Here is a 24,380-nt window from a genome sequence, read left to right on the forward strand (position 1 = left end):
CTGTGCTGAATTAGAAACCACCCCCCCACCCCCCAACCACCACCGCCACCACCCCACCCCGCCATCCCCCACCAAACCTGCATGAAGTCTACCAGGGTTCACCAGGCAGCCTCCTCACAAATCAGATGGCTCAGTCGCCGCTGGTAAAATGTAAGCGGTGGTGGGAAGAGGCCCCTAACTGACCACTTAAGTGGCTCAACTGGCTTATGGGCGGTGGGGCTGTTCTTCACCTTCCATAACATTGGTAAAATGGTGACAGGAAGGCCAGCAGCACTCCATCCTGGCTCCATCGCCATTTTACAGGACCCTCCCCCACCGGCCTTCCAGCCCATCCCAAGAGGGCTAGTAAAATCCAGCCCGTAGAGTGCAACTCAGAAGAGGTTATATCACTGATACTCTGTGCAGTTCTTGTGAAATCAAGGGAAGGTATTATCATGCTTTGGCGATACAGAGGTGAGCAAAAAAGGTGCTTGCAGGTATTGGGAATCAAAGTAATGAGGAAAATTTAAGGGGTGTTAGGTTTGTCTTCTCCAGAAAATGGGACACTTCAAGGTCCCCTAATTGATTATTTCCAAGATGACAAGGGAATTTACAAAGCTGTGAATGATTTTAAGGAAACACAAGTTAAAACTCGGAAATTATAAGGGAACTCAGTTGATCTCATACTATCGAGGGCAGCCTTTGAAACATGCAGTGAATAAATGTTCAAGAGGCTATTAGACTTCTTTCTGCAGAAACAAAGGAATGAGTAATGTGATGAGAAGGTGGTGGGTAACGATCCATAAAAAGAGTTTATATTGTTGAGCTAAATAAACTTTTATGTTTCCTGAAACCTCTTACCGGCCTGAATCTTCTGGTCGGCATGCGCAAGGTGGGCCCCGCACGCTGACGCATAAAATGGCTGCGCGCCCACTGAACTGTCAAAGACCTATTAAGGCCATTAATCCAATAATTGAGGCATTTGCAAGGGCAGCCTGTCCAACCTTAAGGTTGGCGGGCAGGCAAAGAGCCCAGGCGGCCTTTGCATTTTACGTGGAACCTCATCCACGGGCGGGATGAGGTTTCATGAAGGTTTTATTAATTTAATAAAATGGTTGATGTAAATCGAAAAACATGTCCCACCTCATGTAACAATGTCACATGAGGGGACATGTCTGAATAATTTTTAAAATTCTTTTCTTCAATTTTTCACACTTAAATTAATCTCCCTGAGGCAAAGCGCAGGCACTGACTCTCCCTCTTCCCCCCCAGCCTGCACAGGTAGTGCTGAGCACTTCTGGGTGTGTGTCACACTGGGTGGGCCTTAATTGGTTCACCCACGTAAAGTGGCAGTGCACAGCCGATCACGGGTGGTGACCAGCTGCACACCTGCTCCCGCCCAGCCTGCCCAACGGAGAGCAAATTCTCCCCACTAACTTTTTATTCTATATCTGGCCATACTTAGCTTGTTCCAGGATTACACAATGCTGACATTGTTTCATTTTCCAGCAGTGAGATGCACTGACTTGATGAGCATAATGCACGCGCACACATCATGATGTGTGTTTTCGAAGGCTAGTGTGTATAAGATATGATCTATGCTTGTATGCTGGTGAGTTTGTGTTCGAACAAATTATTGTTCCTGTTGAGATTTCTTCATGTCCAACTTAATTCTATTTATTCCTGTTGTTTGCAGGTCCTTGCAATAGTTCTGGGCAAGCCTGTATTGAGTTTGAAATCATTGAAGCTATCGTGAAGACAACGTGCAAAACAAAATTTTTCATTGAATTTCACTCAAGTTGTTTGGAAGGTTTGAACACATTTAATACACATATTTCAGCCAAATTACGGGACAATGTCATCCATTTAAGTGCCCTTGGTTGCTCAGTGGTTGGGTCCAGCAACCACCATGATACAGAACCCCACAGACAAAGACCATCCTAGGTTTCATGCTTGGTTTATGGTAAACTATTTGATTGCAGTCAATGTGGCTATAGGTTCAATAAAATTGGCCTCAATGCCTCTGGGCAAAGGAGGGAAAAATTTCTATCAGTGTTTTCCCAACTGCTTACTTTCCACCACTGATTACCCAGTGACCCTTGCTGGCAAACATGTGTGAATCTCAGGTAAAGACAAGCTATGACTTCACCATGAGATAGGAATTGCAACTTGGATGAGCAGAGGAAAGTTTTGACACAGAGCGGTGTGAGGCTGTGAAATGCACTCATGGAGTTAATGGCCGTAAAGCAGACCATGTCAACATTGAAGAATAGGTTTTATGTATAGTTGAAGGTAAGGGTGATAAAGAGACAGAATCAAGACTACTGCATGTGTGCAAGATAATTTCCAACTCAGACTGGTTGGGTTTGTTTACATGTTTATAATTTCTATATAATGCTACGGGGTAAAATTTAACTTTGTCAGTGATGCAGAATGGTGAGTAGCATTTAGGCAAAGCCCTTTTTCTTTGCGTTGAATTCAATTGCAAATGGTGTTTGATGTGTGGCGGAATGAATACCACCTGGTTTATGTCCCTACCAAAGTTGAATTTCACCCTCAATACATTTCTATGCAGGGTCACTTAGATGAACTGTCATCACCCATCAAACCAAACAACAGGAGGAGTAAATTTCTTTCAGTAGAAGTAGGGAGAATGGGGATAATCATTAGAGGAAAGATATTCATACTTACAATTTACTCCTTAAATCAAAAGGGTTCACTACATTAAATGTCACAGATTTATAGCAATAATTATTAATTATTTAATAATTAACAGTAGCACCTATGAGAAAAACTTGCAAAATTTTAGTGAAATAATCCAAATATTTTACAGTTATGAGTTTGCTTGTTCACACTGACCAGACCTTAACTGAATTCCAAAGTATTGGACAACACCCACTTTTTATACTTTTTTTTAATGAGTTTCCTTCTTTTCTTTTCTCTTTTTTAATAAGTTCAACAAATTATATTTCTATAAACTGTCACAACTTTCCTATTCAGTCACGCTCCCTAAATTTCCAGATCCGTGGGCAGTATTTAATGGAGGAGACTGGGGTTTTACCCACTAGCTGGTGTACTGTCAGGAACCCCGCGTCTTCTCTTTTAGCGAAGGTCCAACATATTAAGTGCCAATCAGGGTGGAGGTGGCAAGGCAGTGAGGACCCCACCCACCACCCTCCTGCCTGATTAAATAACTCATGAAATTTTCAATTATAAATCCATGCTTTTCCATACCAACCTCCTGCATCTGCTTAGGATGATATAGGCCAGTAGTAGTCACCAGAAGAATAGTGAGGGCCAATTGGGATATTGGACAATCTTAATCGGACCACAAGTAAAATTTTTAAAATGCTTATAAATTCATTGTAATTTATTTTTTGTAAAAGATATCTTGGTATGTAAGACAAAATAATGAATATAAAAGATAAACATATTCAGAACTGTATGCAGTACGCCAAGAGTACCGTTACTAATGTGTTTAATGACTTACTAACTCTTAATAATGCACTCTTTGTACTTGCCTCCCGCTTGCTGCTATGGCACCCTCCCGCTCACCAACCCTCTCGTTTCATGCCCCTCTGCTCGCCGACCGTCTCACTCACTGTTCCCTCTCCACCTCACTGCCTCTCTCCTGCTCGCTGGCCACTTCCCTCTCCCGATCCCTAGCTATGAGCGAGGGCTTGGGAGAGGGGTGGCGAGAGGAAGGAAACGAGTGAGGGGGGTGAGAGGGTCAGGGGATGGGAGACTGAGACGGTGAATGGGAGAGGGGTGGCATGCTGGAGAGGGACGGCAAGTAGGAGGGTTGGCAAGCAGGAGGTGATGAACACGAGAGAAGCAGTGAGCAGAGGAGGGTCGGCAAGCGGGAGGGTCAGTGAGCAGAGGAGAGTTGGTGAGTGAGAGGGTCAGCAAGTGAGAGGGTCGGTGAACGGGAAGGTTGGCGAGCGGGAGAGAGGCAGGAGGGAATTTAATGTCCTCCTCTGTGGCGGGTTTGGTGGTGGGAGGGATTTAATCAGGCAGGACATTGGCAGGTGATGACCCCACCACCTTCCCTCCTCAACCCAGATTAAGCCTGCAGTGGAAAGGTCCATGTCTGACTTTCCCATCCTGCCACCAATTGAAGCCCTTAAGTAGGCAGTTAATGCCTATTTGAGAGCCTCATCCTATTGGGTGGGGGAGGGTACTCTCCATGTGGGGAGCATGACAAGCAAACCTGTGCGGTGTTGCTTGTGGGCTCCTGGGGGAGGTTCCTCGTTCAAAGGCACTCAGTTCCTGATTGAGGGAGTTGGAAGAGACCAGCTGCTAAGAGCTACCCCCTGCCCTTGCTGCTGACACCCCTTCCCCCATCCCTTCTGCACAACCCCCACCCTGCAACCCCAGCCCCACTTGTCCTCACTCATCAACGGCATGGGATCCAGCAGTGATACCGGGCCTCGGGTGGGTGTCATATTGCAGCAGCTACCACCTCCCTGGTGGCGTTCAATAAAGATAAGGGGCTCTGATCTCACTGGGCGGGTTTTCTGCCCCCCTACCCCGGGGTCCTTGATCTGGGGAAGGCCTGCTGCTGCCCAGTTAAGTGCCTGATTGGCACGTCGTATTTGTGGGCCTCCCCTCAAAGAGAAAATGTGGGTTTCTTGCCGGTTCTCCAACCATAGGCGAGACCCCCATCACTTCAATTAAATACTGCCCTTGGCGAGTGAGAGGGAGGATTAGTGAGTGGGAGGCAGGAAAGACAAGTGGAGCCACAAGCAGCCTGTGGATCATGTAATGAATGTTGTTGTGCCTTATGCCAAATATGAATTAGAAAGTCTTTTAATTAGATCTCTTGTCTGAATTAGCTCTTGCTTTAAGATCTGTCTTAATTCAACAGTTCAATGGTCGCTGCACCTAAATTAACTTATAAGGAGAAATCAATAACAGTGTAACATGAGCGGACTTCAAGACCGCCTGATTAACCCTTTCCCGACAATAAGTGTTAGCATGTTTCTGTCCATCTCTGTGATTCTGTTAATTTGACAACATCATTGAGTTCTGGATTTAACACAAATTGAACAGTAAGTACAGAATCCTTAAAGTCATATGAAAGATCAATTTGTTCCGTAAGCTTTAACTTCCAGCTTTAATGTCACTATTGTGGGATGCTTGTTTGGCCCAGTGCCTCAGTGAGACTATTCTTATGGAGCAATGACATTTTTTACTGGACAACGATCATGCCCCAAGATCTTCTCAATTCTGACTCTGTCTTTTAAATGCATTTATGGCCTCCTGTGATTGCAGTAAAGATCTGCACACAGTGAGTAATTGGCATATTATATGTAGAAATAAAATCACTCTTTCTAGCTTTATAACAAAGGCACTTAGTCCAACAGAAAAAATATGTAAATTCTTTTAATAATGCACACTTTTCCAAAATGAACCTTTTCTTGACAGAATTTAAGAAAAGTTTGGATAATGGTACCCAGCTGTGTATTAAACATGGATTCCTGAGAGTTGAATGGGCCGCACACCAGTTGCCAATGGTAGGTCATGGCGTTAGCCTAACGGAAAATTGTAACACAGCAATCAATTACTGTAAACTCAAGGAAATTAAGTTTGGATGTGATGGGAGTGAAACGCTATTTGGTTGTCTGACCTGTGTTTCCAGAATAGCCCTTAGGAAATGCATTAGGCTGCTGCTGAGCTATGTGGACCAGTTTCAATCCCTGATCTGTGTAGAGTTAACTCCTCCCAGTCAGAGCTGTGCTAGAGGCACCAGAAATGGCTTCCAACTCTAGGCTGGAGAAGGATAAAACCAGCCAAGATTCTTACTCCTGATTAATCAGCGGTGACCTCTGCCAGAAGAATTGAGATAGGGAAACTACCCTAGTTTCAGGCTGGTCACCTGGTAATTTTAGTTCACGAAATCGAGGCAAGAAAAGTTTTTTTGACTACTGCCATTAAAAATAAGCTGGGCACATGCAAGAATGAACATAACTTGCATTCATACACTCGAACACAAACTTATCTCAGGTTTAAATATGCCCAAATATGCATAGACCTTTTTAGAAATAGCCCACTCCATCTAATTTTGGACTGGGAAGCAGGTCAGAGTCCTAGGTGAACAGAATATAGGCTTGATTCGGATAAACCTAGAATTGGCATTTTATTTCAAAATTGCTGCAGATCATGGCTTAATAGATTTAACCATCAACTAATGGTCATTTCTTACAACATAGGGGCTGACAATACAAGTCCACAGGAAGGGGCACTGAGATGTGAGGCCTATAGAATGCCCAGGGCACACTGCACCAGTGTCTGGCCATGTGGAGGAGTTTCAAGGAAGCCCTTCATTGTGCTTTAAGCTCGTTTTGGCTCCAGTTGCCTTAAATGACTGGATGAATCAGATAATTCGCACTATTTGATGGAAAGACATGGAGGAGGGTGGGGGGAAATGAGTAAATTCCGGTGTAACTGGCTTCTTTAAAGCCAGCTATGGGAGCCATTTCATGGCCAGAAGGACTTGCTGAAGGGTATTTTTCTGGTTAATGATTCCAAAATGTCTATGACAGTGACCAATCAAACACTCTGGGGTTAAGTATAGGATAGGTTTGATCCAGAGTAATATTCCTGTTAAGGTGTTCCATCAAGGACACCCAGATGAAGTACAGCACACACCTGCCACGGAGTAAAATTGATAAACTGTTCTGTCAAGCACATCTGGATCAGATGTGGGTTAGATGCAGAATACAATCCTCTTACAAACCCATTTATGTTAACTTAATGTCAATATAACTCAAAATATTCCCAATTCATCGGAACGTATAGGAACATAGAACTTATAGGAGCAGGAGTCAGCCATTCAGCCCTTTGGGCCTGCTCCACCACTCAATAAAATCATGGCTGATCTGGTTGTGGTCTCAACTCTACTTTGCCATCTGCCCCCATAATCCTGGACTCCCTTGTCTATCAAAAATCTGTCTAGCTAGGCCTTGAATAAATTCAATGACCCAGCTTCCACTGCTTTCTGGGGAAGACAATTCCACATACAAATGACCCTTTGAGAGAAAAAGTTTCTCCTCATCTCTGTCTTAAATGATAGACTTCTTATTCTTAAACTGTGTCCCCTGATTTTAGTCTCCTGACAACCTGACATCCTCCCAGTATCCACCTTATCAAATCCCCTCAGGATCTTATATATTTCAAAAAGATCACCTCCTATTCTTCTAAACTCCCATTGGATATAGGCCCAGTTTGTTCAACCTTTCTTCATAAGATAAGCCCCTCATCCTAGGAGTGAGTCGAGTGAACCTTCCCTGAACTGAGTCCTTTAGAAGTTAGAGTGTACAAAATGATACACAGTGTTCTAATTCTGACTTCACCAAAGGATAATTTAACCTTTTGACTTACAATGAAAGGCTGTTGTTGCAGACAGAAACTTAGACACTGACCTGAAGCAATATAAACCCTGGATAATCTACCATTATTATTTTAACCTCACTGAACTCTTTGCTGTGCCTCACTTTTCACTGTTGTTGCTTTTAATAGTTATCTCCAATTCTATCTGATATTGAGTACTTACAAGACCAACACCTCCTACTGACCATAAAATCCACAGATGGATATGAATCCTATGGTAAGTTAAAGACAAGTCAGAAGGTTTAGTAGAGTTAAGTATCAAACAAGTGTTTGGGAAAGCACAAAAAAAATGGAGAGTTAGCAAAACATAAAGGGATAACATTGATTATGGTCTGTTTGCAAGGGCAGATGGCGTACGAACAGTGGAACTGGTAGGCCCGAAGCTTGCCTGAAATCAGGCTTCTGGCACCATTGTGATAACTAAGTGAGCTGCTGTTGTACCTTGCTTGCCCATTGCGAGGTTTGCAATTTGTGGTCAGCAACAGCCCTGGCAGCTGTGGTGGTGGGGAGGGGGGGGCTGGCAGGCAGGCAAGGGGCCAATCATGAACTGGCAGTAGCTTTCAGTTTAGAGATGGAAAATGCTGTTGGAGCCTTAACTGCCCCATTGAACTCTGATTGTCATATATTCATGAGTCTCTCGCCTGTTCGCACTGGGGGCTGTAGCTAACTGGATTCTGGTCTAAAAATTAACAGGGGTGGGAACTTGATGCTAAGTTATGCACAGACTGATCTGCGCCACTGTCCTTCCTCTTTAAAGTGAAAGCAGCAACAGCAACACCAAAATCACCCCTTAGGTCTCTTGCTCTACTATATTGAAGTTGAAGTTGAGATTTGCCTTATATTTGTTATGTGGTAGTCCACATTTCGCCTCCTTTCAAGGATGAGCAGCCCCAGTTTCTCCTTGACATTCTATCTTGTAAGAATAGATGTCAGTCCTGTGGCTCATCCCTCTTCTCTTGGCCTGAATATTTCTCGTATCTTAGTTGTTGGGGGTTATTTTACAAATCTACACTGCCAGTGGTGAGCCCGTTTGCCTACCAAAAATCCATGAGGTAGAAATTGGGCTTTGTTGCCCCCTTTTGTGGGCGTAAAATGGGTGAAGCCCAAGGTCCAGCATCATGCATAGCAAGGCAGCTTGAAAGACATCCGACTCAATATTGAGTTGTGGCATTTTTCAGACATTGGTTATCCAAAACAGGCAATGGGCCCCTTGTACAGGCTAATAAGGAGCCTAGTACCTCTTTGCAGGAGCCGTGTGGGAAATTCAGCTGGCCTGAGCAGAACAAGCGGCAGTTAGGATGGACACTCCATGTACTCCATGTACACCTGGCGCACTGGCCAGGATTTTCTGGCCCCGACGCGGGGTGGGACCTGCTGCGGGTGAGGGGGCATCCCGGCCAGAAGTCCATTGACTTGCGGCGGGTGGGTGCGGAATACTCCGCCCACTGTATCAGGACCATGCTCCAACTCCCCCACCCCTTTAAAGTCAAGGCCAAAGTATCTGCTGCAAAGTTACCTCTAACCAGCAGCTCTAAAGCAAAAAAAAAAGTCAAATGCTGATAACTGTACATAAATCCCTTATGTTACCACGTAAGAGCATATATTAATGCAACAGCTGATATCTTCACAAGGCTTGCAAAGCTGATCCCTGTGCATTCCTGCTCCCTATTTGCAGGAGAGTGCTGTATTGCTCTGAAGCCCCTGATTGGAAACACACCACAGAGGTTTGAGACGGGTCTGTCCCATCTGGGAGATGAGTCGGGATCTATCCGCGTAACGATGAGGGTCGTTGTTCCTGCTGAGCGCAAGCGAACTCGTGAACGTCTTTATGGTGAGTTCTTCAGATGCCAGAGCTCCCAGTCTTGTGTATCACTAGGCTATTGTGCTACTTCTGTCAAATAATGGCCATTATTGTATGTACCTTCATTTCTTCGTTTAAATCTCAAAAGCCAACACATCGTCTACACAATGAACAAAGATGAGGCAGCTTGCAATGCTGTTAAAAAATTATCCACCAATTTCTCCTGGAGGTGATATCCTTGATTATCCCTCCCTCCTGGCACAGCCTTATAACCGCATGGTTGTTGAGAATGGCCTCTTAGCCCGCGGTGGGGGGATTGCAGGCATGAACCCAGTAGTGCTACTAGTTGGTACCCCAATAATGTCACCCTCAGATGCTTTCTTTGTTCTAAAACAAAGTCACCTCCAATCCCCTTGTTCCCAACTGGATTCGAACAGACATATAATATTGGCAAAGTTTTGTTTCTGTAAAAATGTATAGATTGAGAACAAGCACAGGTTATTCCAATAATTTTTCACAGCTCGGCAGAAGATCTTCACAATCACTATCTTCACAATCCATTGATGTTTCTTCTTTTCATTTGTAACAGAATGGATCAGCTCAGAAAGAGATGGCACCCGACAGCCAAAGGATAAGGCCATATCTTCCAAACCGATGCAGGAGTATGCTGGGTAAACAGCTTGTTTTGTGGAATAAGTGTTGAAATGCCAGTGTTACATCTTTAATACGCACATGTATTTTTAATTGTCTCCTGGTTCTAAAGGCAGTTATTCCCTGTTCAATTTTCTCTTCATTCTCCATTGAAGTCAGTGATTCAGGATAGATTATACTTCCATGAGCATTCCCACCCTTAAGTGCCTTGTCCAAGTGGTATTTCTTCATATGTGAGGCAGCTCAGTAATTATTGAATGGTTATTCAATGCTGTGAGACATCACACTTCAGAGAATCGTACTGCACTTCCAGACTTAGGACAGAATTTTACATTACCCCACCAGAGGGTTTGTAGGTGGGTGTTGGCTGTAAGATGTTCGGAGGGCCTTGCCACTCGGCTCCCACCCACCCCAACTTCTCCATAATTTTATGTTGGGGTAGGCGAGACCTAGGCTGGCTGGCCCCGGCCTTGACCCAATTGAGGCCCTTAAGTGACCAATTATTGACCACTTAAGCACCATTTCCCGCCCAGTCTTAATTTTCAGGCTGGCAGGAGGAGTTCAGGAGCGGGGGTGAGGGGAATCCCGAATAGTAACCCTGCTCAGACCCCGGGCATGAAGAGTGGGGTTGGCGCACCTCCATCAGCAGCCCCCTTTCAACTTCAGGTGTTCCCCCCCACCTCCCAAAAGGCCTGCCTCTTGCAGGTGCTCTGTCCCCCCCCAACCCCAGCCTCCCCACCAACATGCCCATCCCAGGCCTCACCTCCTCTCCATGCCCCTGGATCCCCACACTTAACTGGTCCTAGACTGGCAGGACATAGACTCTGGGCACTGCTTGTAGTCCCAGTGCTGTCTGCTGCAGCCTCTGATGCTACTGGGACTAGAGAGCTGCTGGCCAATCAGATCAGCTGGCAGCCCTCTGAGGTGGGCCATCCTCCCAATTGAGGGACAGAAGTCCCGCCTCCAGCCAATTAACACTTGTTGGAGCATTACGGGGCTGTGGGGCAGCCAGTATCAGCGGGGATGTATTCGCCACCAACTCCTCGGATGGCAGGAAGCGAAACCACACCATCCTAAAAACCCTGGCCTTAAAGTACAGAAGGATGGCATTCTGCCCATCATTCCTGTGCTGGCTCTGTGAAAAAGCAGTCATGTTTAATCCCACATCCCTGTTTTTTGTCCGTCACCCTGTACTTAACTCATTCACATGTACCTGTCCAAACTTTTTAAAATTATTTATGGAATCAGCTTATCCCAACCTTTCAGGTGGGGCTTTCCAAGTCTGGGGGTGGGGGGTGTGGGGTAGTTGATTCTGATGTTGCTGTTCCATGATGTAAAACCTCAGAGAGCATGAACAACATTAACTACTATAGTTAAAATTCCATTAGAGGCTAACACAAGGTAGACTACTCCAGTGTCTGCCAAAAATTGTTACTTATCTTATAAAGCAGAGAAAAGATTCACAAAAATATTAACCTATTTCCAGCTCTCAAATGCTGAATGACCAATTATTGCATTTACAGCCATTTCTCTTTTTTTTATCAACTGTTAAACTGGCCCTTCCATGGTTCTTCGAAGCCTTTTTAACCTGCATGGATAATGATGCCTTAGATTGTTAATGGAGCTTATCACTGAATGCTCCTTCCATTGAATGGAAAAGAGATAACAGAGCAGTGCATTGCAAGTGACACTATAATCTATATTTGTAAACAAATGATGACAGGTATGCTGAAGATATTTGAATGAAGGTGATGCCTTTTAAGAAGAAGAAACACAAAATGTACAGAAACTTATGAAACAGTGATCAGACTTCCTGTAATGCGCAGTTGCCTGCCTGATGTGTCTCACATAAATTCCTCACCTCAGTCATTTGAACAAGGCAATGGATGGAGAAAGGAAGAAAGGGAAATATATGGTGACTTGTCCCAGGTCCCTCCCGCACATCTTCATGTTCATTTGAGGTTTGGGTGAGGGCAATGTGATTTGCAAAAAATGCTATTTTTTCTAAAAAAAAAAAATTGTTTTTTTTTATTGGAGGTCTTGTGGCGCAGTGGTTAGCATCCCTGCCTCTGAGCCAGAAGCTCCAGGTTTGAATCCCATTCCAGAACCTGATGGCTAAGGAAGGTGCATTCATAATGGGGCCAAATAAGTTGATTATCAACCTGCAAAACCTTCCAATAACCCAAGGTGGATGGTAAGAGTGGGAGAGTCTCCTGGTCAGCCATGCTTGATGTGGAGTGGCACCCCTCAAGTTGTAGCCTCTGGCTTCAGGCTAGTGATCTGTTCCAGGAAATTCAAGACATAAGTGCATGCTTTGTCTGCTCATGCCTCTTTAGACACTGAAAGTCTTCCAAGTCTATCTTATAGTCCCTAGCCTCTTATGCTGCTGGTGTCTCATTCTGGGCATAGTTTCGCAGCAGTCAATAACCTTTTTGTGCCATCTGGATACCACATGACAATGCAACTATTACTTATGTAACATCCAGATTCTTGCATCTGCAAGCTATTTGGTGAAAGGGCCAGCTTCAGCAAAGCCCAACAAAGCCCAATTCTATCCTTGCTTAATATGCTAGGGTTGCCAACTGTGATTAAATGTATGCTTGGAGGTTTCATCACATGACTTGCCTCCATGCTGTAGCCATTAGACAGTCAGCACATCCATTCTTGTGCCTTTCTATGTCAACTGGAAAGCAATAAGACTAATTAGCCAATTGGATGATGCTTGACTGTCATCCAAACAGCCTTTTTTCCCCCGATTTTCAATATTTTGTATGTGGCAAAGAGAAATGTTCAAAAAAAATGACAAAAGAAAGAATCTTTAATGTCCCGATAATTTTTCTCCAGGGTTGCACACAGCAGTGTCCTAGAGATGGATCTTCAATTCCTGGAGATTGCAGGCCAATTCTGGAGTGTTGGCAAGCCTACTATATTCTCACATGCACACTTTCCAGCAGGAGCAGGAACCCCAGCTGTTATTTTTCTCTGCCTTTCCTACCACAGAGACATCCAGGCTATTTGTAATAGGCTTAATGCCACCCAGATGATATAAAACAGCTCAGTGGAGCAAGGAATTGAACTGAGCTTTCTTGCACTGAGCCATTTGGGGGAGTCCTGAGGGACCTTATGAGAGAATGAGATGGTTTTTGGCTAGAAATTAAAATTATTTGAATGGGGAAAAAATTGCTCCAGAAAGCATTTTTTTTTGTTTTTAACTGTAAAATAATACCATATTGCAAAACCAGCAGTATTTGTGATTTGAGCCAATGTGAGGGATGGCCTGAAATTGAAGAAGTATTTTCATGGCTTTTGAACAGTGATATGTTACTTCACAGAGACTATGGGAAAAAATTTGGCCAGAGTTCAGCTTTCTCTGAAGTTGTCAGTTCGATGTTTTCCAATTGGCCTGATGATGGCGCTCACCTTGCGAATGCTGCCACAGGAATAAAAGGAAAGGGAAGTGAAGAGGCCATTCAGTCAAGGTATGTCAGTCACCGTCACGTTGGAGATTGGGTTGAAAGGGAGCTCTCACCTTCTCACCTCTCTTCTTTTTGTACATTGTTGCCTAAAAACTGGAGTCCTGGTGGAACGGATGGTTCAGAGGACTATAGCACCTTGTCCTGTCAGTTCTGGCAGCTGAGACCAAATCCAACATAAAATAAAGGAACCTTTATGCTCTCTGTAAGAATTCTTTGTGAATGATTTTGGGCAGTCTCGACACAGTTCCTTGTGGGCATGAATTCATAGTAAAAAAAAATGGCAAATAGTTGGCAAAAAATTAACTATGATATTTCCATTTCCCTTACTAGCAAAGGGGAACTGGAAATATTATTGAGTTTCTGAGAAAAAGGCACTCTGCAGGAATAGGGTAAAATGACCTTTACTGCACTCTGTGTGACCTGAGAGTGCTTGCTAGGTGTCTGTGGTGAAAAATGTTCCATTGTCCAATACTCAGTCCCTCACCTCAGTGAGGACAGAAATGTCATTTAAAACAAAAGGCTAAAAGGGACAATGATCTAAAATAATCACAATTAATGCTTGGTATTGGTTTTAGTATTTTTCCATTAGCTCTGTGCTCACCACAGGAAGGAGCATGATCAATATGATGAAGGAGAAAAATGGGGACAAAGACATTTGAAAAATATCCTGCAACAATCCTGGAGAGGATTCTGTTTTGAACTTATTATCTATAATTAAACTACTCAGACTGTAGCCATGAGGGGTCAATACATAATTCTTTTGTTATACCGATATTGAACCACAGAAACAGCATCGTGTACTAGCTGAAAGATCTTTATATGGAACATCTGAGACCTAACCAAACAGGTCTTTGAAAGTATTTACAATTTCATTGAGACAAAACCACAGGAAGCTTTCCTGTATTTGATATGCTGAATTGCTATACTCAGCGATTAAAGACATTCATCCAACCTGGGGCCAGCAAGCCCCGCCAATTTCAGATCAATAAATCACTTTTATTTTAACAGGTTTGAAAATGACTTTTCTTTTATCCATTTTCTTCCTTCCTCCCTCAAGGCACTGACTTGTGCTGGGATATTGTGCCATTCAATTATCCCTTCAAATTTCTTTATAGTTCAATTTCTACAGGGGACAGGTTGTCAGGGGACAGGTTGTGAGCGGGCGGCTTGCATGGCCCCTTCATGATTGCTGTGTGGTTGTGCACACATGTGTTGCAAGGGTTTGTTCAGCAGATTCCTCTAAGAGATTTAGTGGTTGTGAGGTTGAACAGTAGTGTTTATTGGTAACGCATAACTATATACATATGTACAAAGTATAGCCCTGACTAGGAGCTAACTCCATGTTGACTCTGTAGTAATTATGGTTTTATTTAGCGTGTAATGTACCTTTAAGAATAATACTTGTTAGGCAAGATCATGAGCTGTAGTAACCAATAGGAGAGTACCACGGGCTTCTTCATCAGTCAGTGCAGAGGTGGAGTTGGAGTTGAAAGTACACATGTAGTTGCTGCTGAGTATATTGTGAATCAGCTTAATGTTTCCGCCTGAGAAGTGGCTGCGGATCAACTCTATCATTAATAGTACAACTCAGCCACCCTGCAACAAACTCCTACTTGAGTCTTTGCATCCAACTTTCCTGTCTACTGTCATGTGTCTCTCTACACCATACTGTGGGTGGCACTGTTCTCCAGTTCCACATTAACCCTTGCTATGCCAAACACCGTTTTACTACAACATGCAGATTTAAGGTTCATTGGTGTCATTCAGTGCCCCATCTAACCAACCATTCTTCATGCAGCAGCCTAGCCCTATCAGCAAGCTATCTGACCATGTAGCAAACTCTTGACATCCACATGCACTGTCTACCAAAAGTAAATGGGCAACAAGCAAAGATGGAAGCTCTGGCTAATTTTATTTACCTTTTCTAATCCAGGGTGAACAAGGCAATTGTAAAGGCTGACAGGTATCCTAGCCATATTTAGTTAACTCAACAGAGACCAAGGTTAGGTTGTGGAAAATTCCTGTTATGTATATCTCACTACTACACCGAACAGAGCAATTTGACAACTGTGTCAGCAGAAGCAACATTTTGCAGAAGCAACTTTTTGCTTTCTCCACATAATGTTACCTTGGCCAAAGAGATTTCACCCTGTCCAGAATTGGTTTCATAAAGAATAAATGCATGGTTCCCAATCCTTGCAAGTAAATGCAGTGAGGAAGGATCATACGGCATTATAAAGTGAGGAGAGCCTGGTGACAGGGCTAGGGCCAAACCTGGTCAGAGGGTACTCGGTTCATTCAGGGAGAAGTTGAGATGTGGCAATTGGTACAGCAGCAGCTAATCTTTGTCGGTATTGTAAGTACATGGGGCTGGGCTGTTTCTGGGGAATTGGAAGGGCAGCAGCTGTTCAGACAAAGTCATACATCTACACGGTGCTTTTGGATTGGTTTGCAACACAGCTGTCCGTTTTTGGAAATGGGTCTTGTTTATGAGAATCTCTTTTTAGACAGCTTTTGCAGACATAAATCCTCTTTACTCAAAACTGTCTAGAATGGAGGATAAATGATAAACTTGTACTCTTTGAAGGTGGCACACTCCACCTGAATCACACCTTTATTATTTTGTTTTCAGGATGAAACAAAGTAACATGGCAGAAGATGACACCCATTTGAACAGTTACAACAATCCAGCCTATTTCGTACTTGAAGGACTCCCTTACCCCCAGTCTGGAACAGGCTGTCAGGAAAATGCAGGGATTCCAGTGTCCAAAACCATCCCCAGGAATAAACCACAACCTCCTCCTCCAACATTGTTGGAGAAACCAAGGGACCCATCCTTCCGTCACTTAAACAATGAAGGTGGTTCCTCAGATCATGAAAGTCCACGCAGCTCTTATGATCAGTCCCAACACGCTTTCCCTAAAGTGATGGAAGTTGAAATGCAGAACAACCCACTTTATGCCAGTTCTGCGGATGTATGGGCTAAAGCTCACCAGGCTGCAGCAGCCAAAGCCAACCAAGAGTGGCACAAGAGTGCAACATCAACCAGGGACTCCCCAGAATTCAAAGCTCCTACCACAGCGCCCAGGAGCTTCTCCAGGCCTCAGGTGGGGGGGAAAGGTGGGCCTCAGGCTTCACTGATCAATGAGGTCAAAGACAAAATCTCCGAAAGAAAGTCAGAGGACTTCCATGTGGCAAAATCTTCAAGTGGTAAGGACCGCCAGATCAACAGATGTGAACTCCCCCCTCCTATTCGAGAACGGCCAACAGTGAGTCCTCGGTTGCCAGCTAGAAACAAAGCACCAGAGGTTCAGCCTCGATCAACACGGATGGATGTGCCTCCACCATTGCCAGTCAAGAGCAGGACAATCGAGGCTGGGGTATGGAAGTAAAAAATAAAACAGATCATTCTAATGTAAACCATGAAATAATCAAATCTTTGTTTCACCCACAGCAGTGCTATTTAATAACTTAAATCTGCAATGCCAATATAAACCAGGTTCCCAAACATCTGTATAAACAGACATTGGGGATCCGTGTGTCTGGAAGATTATTTCATCTGCCTTTGCATAATGACATGCTTTTCTACTGGACGTTTTTAATTTACTCTCTTAATTTAAATTTATGGAGTTTACTTTAACTATTCTGTTTAATATAAACGTCAGCCATGGTTAAATGGTAGCACTTTTATCTCTGAGTCCAAAGGTTGTGGGCTCAAGTCCCATCCCACAGACTTGAGCACAAAATCCAGGCTAACACTCCAGCGCAGTTCTGAGCGAGTGCTGCACTGTCAATATGTCAACCGTCTTTCAGATGAGACATTAAGCTAAAGCCCAGACTACCTTCGCAGATGAATGCAAAAGACTCCATGGGACTATCTCGAAGAAGAACAGGGGAGTTCTCCCTAATGTCCTGAACAATATCTACCCCTCGGCCAACAGCACTAAGCAGATTATCTAGTCATTATCACATTGATGTTTATTGGGCCTTGTCATGTAATAGATTCATCAAGGAGATTCACAAGAATGATTCCCAGGATGAAGAACTGTAGCTATGAAGATAGATTGGAGAGACTCGGACTCTTTTCCTTGGAGAAAAGAAGGCTGAGAAGAGAGGTATTCAAGATCCTGAGGGGTATGGACAGGGTAACTAGTGAGAAACTGTTCCCACTCAAGGCAATATCAAGAACCAGAGGGCACAGATTCAAAATAATTGGCAAAAGAAGTAAATGTGATGTGAGGAATTTTTTTTTCACCCAGAGAGTGGTTGGAGTCTGGAACAAACTTCCTGAAAGGGTGGTGGAGGCAAATTCGATTGAAGTATTCAAAAGGGAATTGGATTGCTCCCTGAAAAGAGAGAATGTGGAAGGGTAGGGGGATAAGGCAGGGGAAGCTTGTTCAGAGATCCAGTGCAGACACGAGGGAGCAAATGGCCTCCCTCTGCACTGTAAAGGTACTGTGATACTGATACTTTGTGCAAATTGGCTGCCACATTTTTTTGTTACAACAGGGGCTACGATTCATTAATTTTAATTGGCTGTAAAATAAAAAAAACTTTGGGACATCCTGAGGTCATGAAAGGTGCTTTAAAAATGCAAATCATTCTTTATTACTTTATATACATCAGTGAAGTTCCTTCCTGAAGACAGTAAGCTTATCTAATCTTTCACTAAAGCACATTCACCTTGAATTTGAGAACGCTATGGTTGCTTCACTTCTATACTCATGTGAATGCTTTCAATTGCAGTAACTAAAGTCTGACAGTGCATTATAAAGCTTCAGCATAACTGCTGTAAACATACTCCAAAAGCAGTCCCAAGCATTTATATAAATGCAAAAATAGTAAAGTAATACATGTAGGTGAAAATGACAATTTTCCTTCATCTCCGAAAGATGAAATCTTCTTCTCTGTCTCTTTAGACCTTTGACATTCGTAGCAGCTGTGGTATCCTCTCTGAGTTTCTGAAGCACTTGGGCTTGGATAAGTATGAAGCAGGTTTGATTGAGAACGGTTGGGATAACTTGGAATACTGGAGGTAAGTACAGCAAAATCACCAAATTGATACTAATTACTATCTGTTTATCAGTATTTACACAAATGAAGCCAACTGGTTATTATGTTGGTGAGTATGGTAAAGATGAAGGGGGGGAGCAAGGAGGTGGTGGGTGACAAGCTTCTGTCTTATTTACGGCGTTACTCTCCTATTATTCTGCAACCTGAGTAATAATCCAATACAGATTGTTGGGATAAAAGTCTCTTTGATCTGCAACATGAACAAAAAGAGTTAGTTCCAATGGGCATCCATAGCATGAAAACTGCATATATTGCAGCAGAAGTTGACACTAAATTAGAAAATTGGTTAACTCACTGTCCCTTCACCAGTGGGTTCAAATCTAGCCTAGACTACCTCTTCCAGCGGAGGTGCAGGCACCTTTTTGACCTGTCCCCATCCCTCCCCCGGGCCTCCCTCTCCGTATGCCTACCCCTATGACTGCAGGAGTTTGTGGGCATTCCCAGGTTACCACAATGCATCTCCTTTATTTCTGACAGTTTCCACACCCTCTGGGAGTAAAGGGTCCCAATTTAGGTCTAATATAGGCCTCAAGTTGTAGAACTCCGAGAGGGTCAAATGCCGTCCTATTGTTGGTCAACTGTTTTCCGACAGGGCATTTTCAACCCAGCCAGGCCTGGGCTGTCTCTTTTCCCTCTGGTAACCCTGGCACCATCCCCCACACCCCGGCAGTGTCTCACAAACCATCAGAATAGCAAGGTTCATCTCTGAGTGTTCAACATGGCAGTGGGTTGACATCTGCCGTGCCCCGCACGACTTGCCCATTGTTGATTATTCAGACAAACACATCAGCAAGATATCCGCAAAATGCTGTGTGATAGTCTCTGTCCCTTTGCAGGGGTTGGTTTGATGCACTCACCTGAGGAAAATGGCTGCTGTAATGCTCTTAATTGTACAGAATATAGCTACTCTTAGAGTCTGATGATTTATTTTCCCTTCCGTTTCAGTGGCATCACTGAAGAGGATTTGGTGGAAGCCGGTGTCATTGACCTCACTCACAGGAAGATGCTTCTGGAAGTAACTTTTCAAAAAAAGCCTTGACGAACAACCCTCCAAAAAAGGGAAAGGACCACAGGCTACACCATACAGGCCTTTTTTCTAATTTCATTTCAGAAACGATTCTTAATTGGACAAAAAACTTTGTGAGAAATGCCAAATCATAGCATATCCTGATAGTCCTTTGACATGCTTGGAAGAAACTGTGGGGATAAAATTCAACGGAGCCTCCAGCGTAACCTTGACACAAGGCTAGCCAAACCACCAGGAAAACAGCAGGGGCCACATCATGTCTGTTCAAGATCCTGAGGGGTATGGACAGGGTAAATAGTGAGAAACTTCCTGAAAGGATGGCGGAGGCAGGTTCGATTGAGGCATTCAAAAGGGAATTGGATTGCTACCTGAAGGGAGAGAATGTGCAAGGTTATGGGGATAAGGTAGGGAGTGGGACTAGTGGAAGGCTCTTTCAGGGAGCCAGTGCAGAGTTAATGGGCTGAATGACCTCCTGCACTGTAAAGATACTGAGATACTATGTCAGGTCGCCAATGTGTCCGAAACTACCCTTAATGTCACCTCTATTCACCCTTTACAAGACAAATGATAGCTCAGGGCCAGAACCAGGGACATGAATTCCCTAAGCTGGGAGTCAATACTCCTGAGCCTGGAAGGGAACCCAGTTTGGTAGTGGTGGAAGACTTTAAGGCCTAGAAATTTGATGGTTCTGCACCCATTTTTTGAGCTCTTGATAGGAACTAAAGCATTGATGGCTGGCAAAAGACCCACAGGATCCATATTGGTATGGGCTCAAGAAAATGGGGGCCAAGGGCCCATGCCTAAAACAGGCCCTTTGCATAAGAAAATGAAAAGCCTACTGCCTATTCAAGGCCTCCTGTGGAAAATCGGGTTACCCTGAACACAGCCAGCACTGGGTCAGCTGTGTTCCAGAAAAATGGTTTTACACACAGCCTGACCAGCAGTGCTTAAAAGGGACCATTGTGGGCTGCTTTCAAAGAGATAATTTTTCAAAATGGACTTTCTGAATGCCAGGATGAGCAGAAGTGAGGAAATTGGACTTTTGCAAATGATTGTGCTAGGCCCAAGTGTTCTTGATGTTTTGTGCCGATTCCAATACAGCTCCATTATTGTCATACGTCATTTATTAACTTTGCACAGTCCCAGCGTAAAGGAGAAGCTCAGGTGATTTTCCTCGATTACACCCATCCTGTATTGACTATAAGTTTACGCCTGAAAGTTGAGGCACAACAAAAACCAAAGTCACGTTTCTGGTCTTTTATAATGATTTAAGAAAAAATTTCTCAAAGACCTGAATATTCTTTATCTTTGAAAGCATTTTAATGGCATCAGATGGAGTTACATGAAAATTTGGAAAGCTTCCATGATTGCATCTTGCTAAAGATGCTGCACCTAATGTGCATTAAAGTCGATTTTAATGCCTCCAAAATTTAATTTTCATACGTTGAGAGGACAGAAGGAAGATGGCATAAGTTGAGTGTTTTCCTTTGACCACAGTTATTTTCACAGATTTTCCCTTGATTTTTTTCGTGTACGTTAAATAATTGCGATTTTATAGGGCTTCAGTGAGACCACACCCGGAGTATTGTATTGTTTTCATCATCTTACCAAAGGAAGGACATACTTGCTTTAGAGGAGGCACAATCACTAGATTGACTCCTGGTTGGAGAGGGCTGTCCTAAGAGGAAAGATTGAGTACAATGGGCCTGTACTCTCTGGAGTTTAGAAGAAGTAATTGCTTTCAGTGAAACATGTAAGGTTCTGAAATGACTTGAAAGGGTAGATTGGGAGAGGCTTGCTAAATTTTCTTGCCCCATTGGAAACGGTCTGGGAGACAGAAGGGCTGGAAAATTGGTAGAGGGAGCCAGATGTCTTACTGTTGTTATACCATATTATCCATGGTAGATCGGTCTCCCACTTAAGTGGCCAAACAAGAGCCACTTCCTGCCTCTGTGGGCATCTTACCCATGTTGGGGAGCCCTGCCACTGTATGGGAGACCTGCCACAGTGTACAGCAATCCACCATGTAATCCTTGGTGGCCTCCCAATGCATTCCAACAGGGAAGGTGGGAGGGGGGCTCCTTTTTTTGGGCACTCTTTGGCCCACAAAAGAGCCCCCGGTGGGAATGGCCACGCTTATTGGCAATGGCACCACTGGTGCTCAATGACCATCTCACCTCCCCCCACCCACCTACCTCCACACTGACACTGATTGCCAGGACTACCTGCCTGGCCCCAGCTTCCTCCAGCCACACTAACCTCTCTTCAAGGGCATCCTACCATTGAGACACCCTTTGTCAGGCAACCTAGACAATGGCCGCTGTTATCAGTCGCGCTGCTGAGGTGGCTGAGCTGTTGGCTCTCTGGGCTGGTGGTTCTTGGGGACGGGCTGCTGTCCTTAATTGGACGGTGGCCCCAGTGGCAGCCTCTAAATTGGCTGCTGCTGGCAATATGCCATACAAGGGTCCTGCTGCTGGCTGAAGCGGGGTCAGCACCCACTTTGAGTCCCGGCAGTGGGACTTCACCATCAAAGTTCAGCCTGCAGCTTCCCCTGACTGGAGAGTCTAGAACATGAGGGCAATGTCCCCGGATAAGGAACTAACCATTTAGGACTGAGATGAGAAATCTCTTCACTCAGACGGTTGCGAGCTTTTAGAGTTTTCTACCCCAGAGGACTCTGGATGCTCAGCGGTTCAGTATATTCAAGGTTGAGATTGGTAGACTTCCGGATATCAAGGGTAGGGGGAGTTGGTGGTAGACAATCAGCCATCTTCTTGTTGAATGGCGGAGTAGGTTCAAGAGGCTGTAAGGCCTAGTCCTACTCCTATTTCTTGTGTTATGCCTGTTTTTATATTCTGGCATGTGCTATTGTGATTTTCAGGAAATGTTTTGTTCAACAGGAGATTGGCAAAAATTTTGAAGTAGACCTTGGCCTAATCTAGCCTTATTTGTCAGTATACAATTTAATGCACCCCTCATTTTTAATTTTAAGATTGGTTTTGTTTTTTCCTGACCATCCTTGAGGCTTCCCAGCATTTGTATGACTAACAGACCAGGCAAACAGACTGCTCCAAGGTCTCTGCCAGGGCTCCTCTTGAGCTGATGCGCAAGAATATTCCATGATCCTGACCACCAGTTGTATTCCCTGAATGTGGATGTAGCTGGTTTCAGGTTGGCCAATTCCTCAGAAAACATTGTCAAAATCACAAACTCACAGTGGCTGTGGTAGATTTCACCTTTCCCATCTGCGCAGGAAGCTAGTGGAGTGGATTGGACACCCTTTATAGATCTCGCCTGACTCTTATGCCTTTGAAATCAATGGAGTAAAAATCAGACATGCTCCAGAACAGGTATGGGGATGTCACTGACCAGACAAAGTTAAAATCAGGAATTTAGTCTCTACAGATACTTCATTTTAGGGAAACACCACTGGATATTGAACTTAAGGCCTGAATTTCACACTTGGCGTGCGTGCCAAGTTGGAGGACCAGGAAGTGGACGCAGAATGTGCATCTGCCTGCAATCTGCCCCCGAACACAATTTCATACTGGCTGGCCAAATAACAGGCAGCCTGTGTGAAACATGCGCTGAGAAAGCTTCAGCGCTGCCAAGGGAGGGGCGGGGAGAGGGCGGGCACCGACAAAAGTGAGGGTGCAGGTGGACACTTGTAGCGAGCTCCCTGAAGGCAGAAAGCTGCTGCGGAGCTGCCTCAGGGAGCTGCAGACCTGGACTGATTAAATGAGAAGAAAAAAAATGCAGCAAACTGTGTCTATGTAGCACATCCAAGCACCTGACAGCAGAACCCGAAAAACATCCGTCCCCAGGTATCATTTGTTATTATATTTCACCCCCAGACATTTCATCCCGCCCTTGGATGAGGTTTCGTTAAAAACGGGCTGCTCTCCTGCCTGTGCGACAAGTGAGAAATCACATGGGCAACGTAACATCATGGACAATAGGGTTTTTAATGGCCTTAATTGGCTCTTCAATTGTCGGCGAGCGCGGCTCTGACTCCCGTGTGCACCCGCCGACCTCAATATAGGTTGCGTGCGCGATGACATCATGATGCACGCCGGACATCATTTCACGCAATTCCACATGCGTTCGGCTCGATCAACTTAAGATTCATCTCTGGTGAGTTAGACTGCTGTGGTAAACCTACATTTTGTTTCGATAATAGAATAGAAATTGCACACAAGTTCTGGGGGGTGGGGGGTGAAATCAAAATGCACGATGGATAATCATGCAACTTACATTGTCCTGTAGGACACCTACACTGAACTACAAGGCATTGACTCGTGGGGGAATGGATACTTAAGCACAAACATTAGACATAGCAACTTTATGATACAGATTTTGATCATTTTCTTTTGGAAGCATTCCTGTATTTAATACAATGCCATATACACATATGGTATGATAATGCACTTCAGCGCTGATTATTTTGAATGAAGAAGATACTCCAATAAAAAAGGAGCCTATTATGGATTATTGTACACTATATAGGTTTCTTTGAATGTTTGATTTGAATATATATGTATTATATATATTGAAAGCTTACTGGAGAATTTGTTATTAATAGCAGTCCACTGTTAAGTTTAACCTTGTAATTTCTGTAGGCTTCTTAATTAATATATCGCTTGGAGTTCTGAAGTGCATATAAATATATTCAGAATAAAAATATTTTTTGAGAAAATATTTCTTCTGGTTGTCTAGTTGAATATGCTACAAGATCAAATTACATACAAAACATTTGGGGCTGGACTGACTCTCTTTCACCAAAGAGTGGATAAATATCTCCTTGAGGGCACAATTGGAATTTGTCAGATTATATATATATATGTGTATAAATATATATAGTCTCTGATCAAAACAGATTATCATTATTGATCATCATTAATTATTATTGCTATCTGTGGAACTTGGGACAGAATTTAATGAAGACCTATCCCGCCCCTAGAGCATATAATTAGACAAGAAA

At 43.9% G+C, this 24,380-nt stretch overlaps 1 protein-coding gene across 3 annotated transcripts in view; it reads left to right on the plus strand.

Moving 5' to 3' along the window:
• The window catches only part of LOC121282311 (phosphatidylinositol 3,4,5-trisphosphate 5-phosphatase 2-like), a 137,565-nt gene extending 113,518 nt beyond the window's left edge, over nucleotides 1–24,047 (plus strand). For all 3 annotated transcript variants that reach the window (XM_041195977.1, XM_041195978.1, XM_041195979.1), the window contains 9 exons: nucleotides 1,676–1,789; nucleotides 5,407–5,495; nucleotides 7,501–7,588; nucleotides 9,047–9,202; nucleotides 9,762–9,843; nucleotides 13,156–13,302; nucleotides 15,932–16,679; nucleotides 18,219–18,334; nucleotides 19,318–24,047. In XM_041195977.1, coding sequence (XP_041051911.1) covers nucleotides 1,676–1,789; nucleotides 5,407–5,495; nucleotides 7,501–7,588; nucleotides 9,047–9,202; nucleotides 9,762–9,843; nucleotides 13,156–13,302; nucleotides 15,932–16,679; nucleotides 18,219–18,334; nucleotides 19,318–19,411 — 1,634 coding nt within the window. In that variant the 3' untranslated portion in view covers nucleotides 19,412–24,047. The remainder of the gene's footprint in view (nucleotides 1–1,675; nucleotides 1,790–5,406; nucleotides 5,496–7,500; nucleotides 7,589–9,046; nucleotides 9,203–9,761; nucleotides 9,844–13,155; nucleotides 13,303–15,931; nucleotides 16,680–18,218; nucleotides 18,335–19,317) is intronic.
• Nucleotides 24,048–24,380: the final 333 nt, after the last annotated feature.

This window comes from Carcharodon carcharias, chromosome 9, assembly GCF_017639515.1.
Source record: "Carcharodon carcharias isolate sCarCar2 chromosome 9, sCarCar2.pri, whole genome shotgun sequence".
NCBI lineage: Eukaryota > Metazoa > Chordata > Chondrichthyes > Lamniformes > Lamnidae > Carcharodon > Carcharodon carcharias.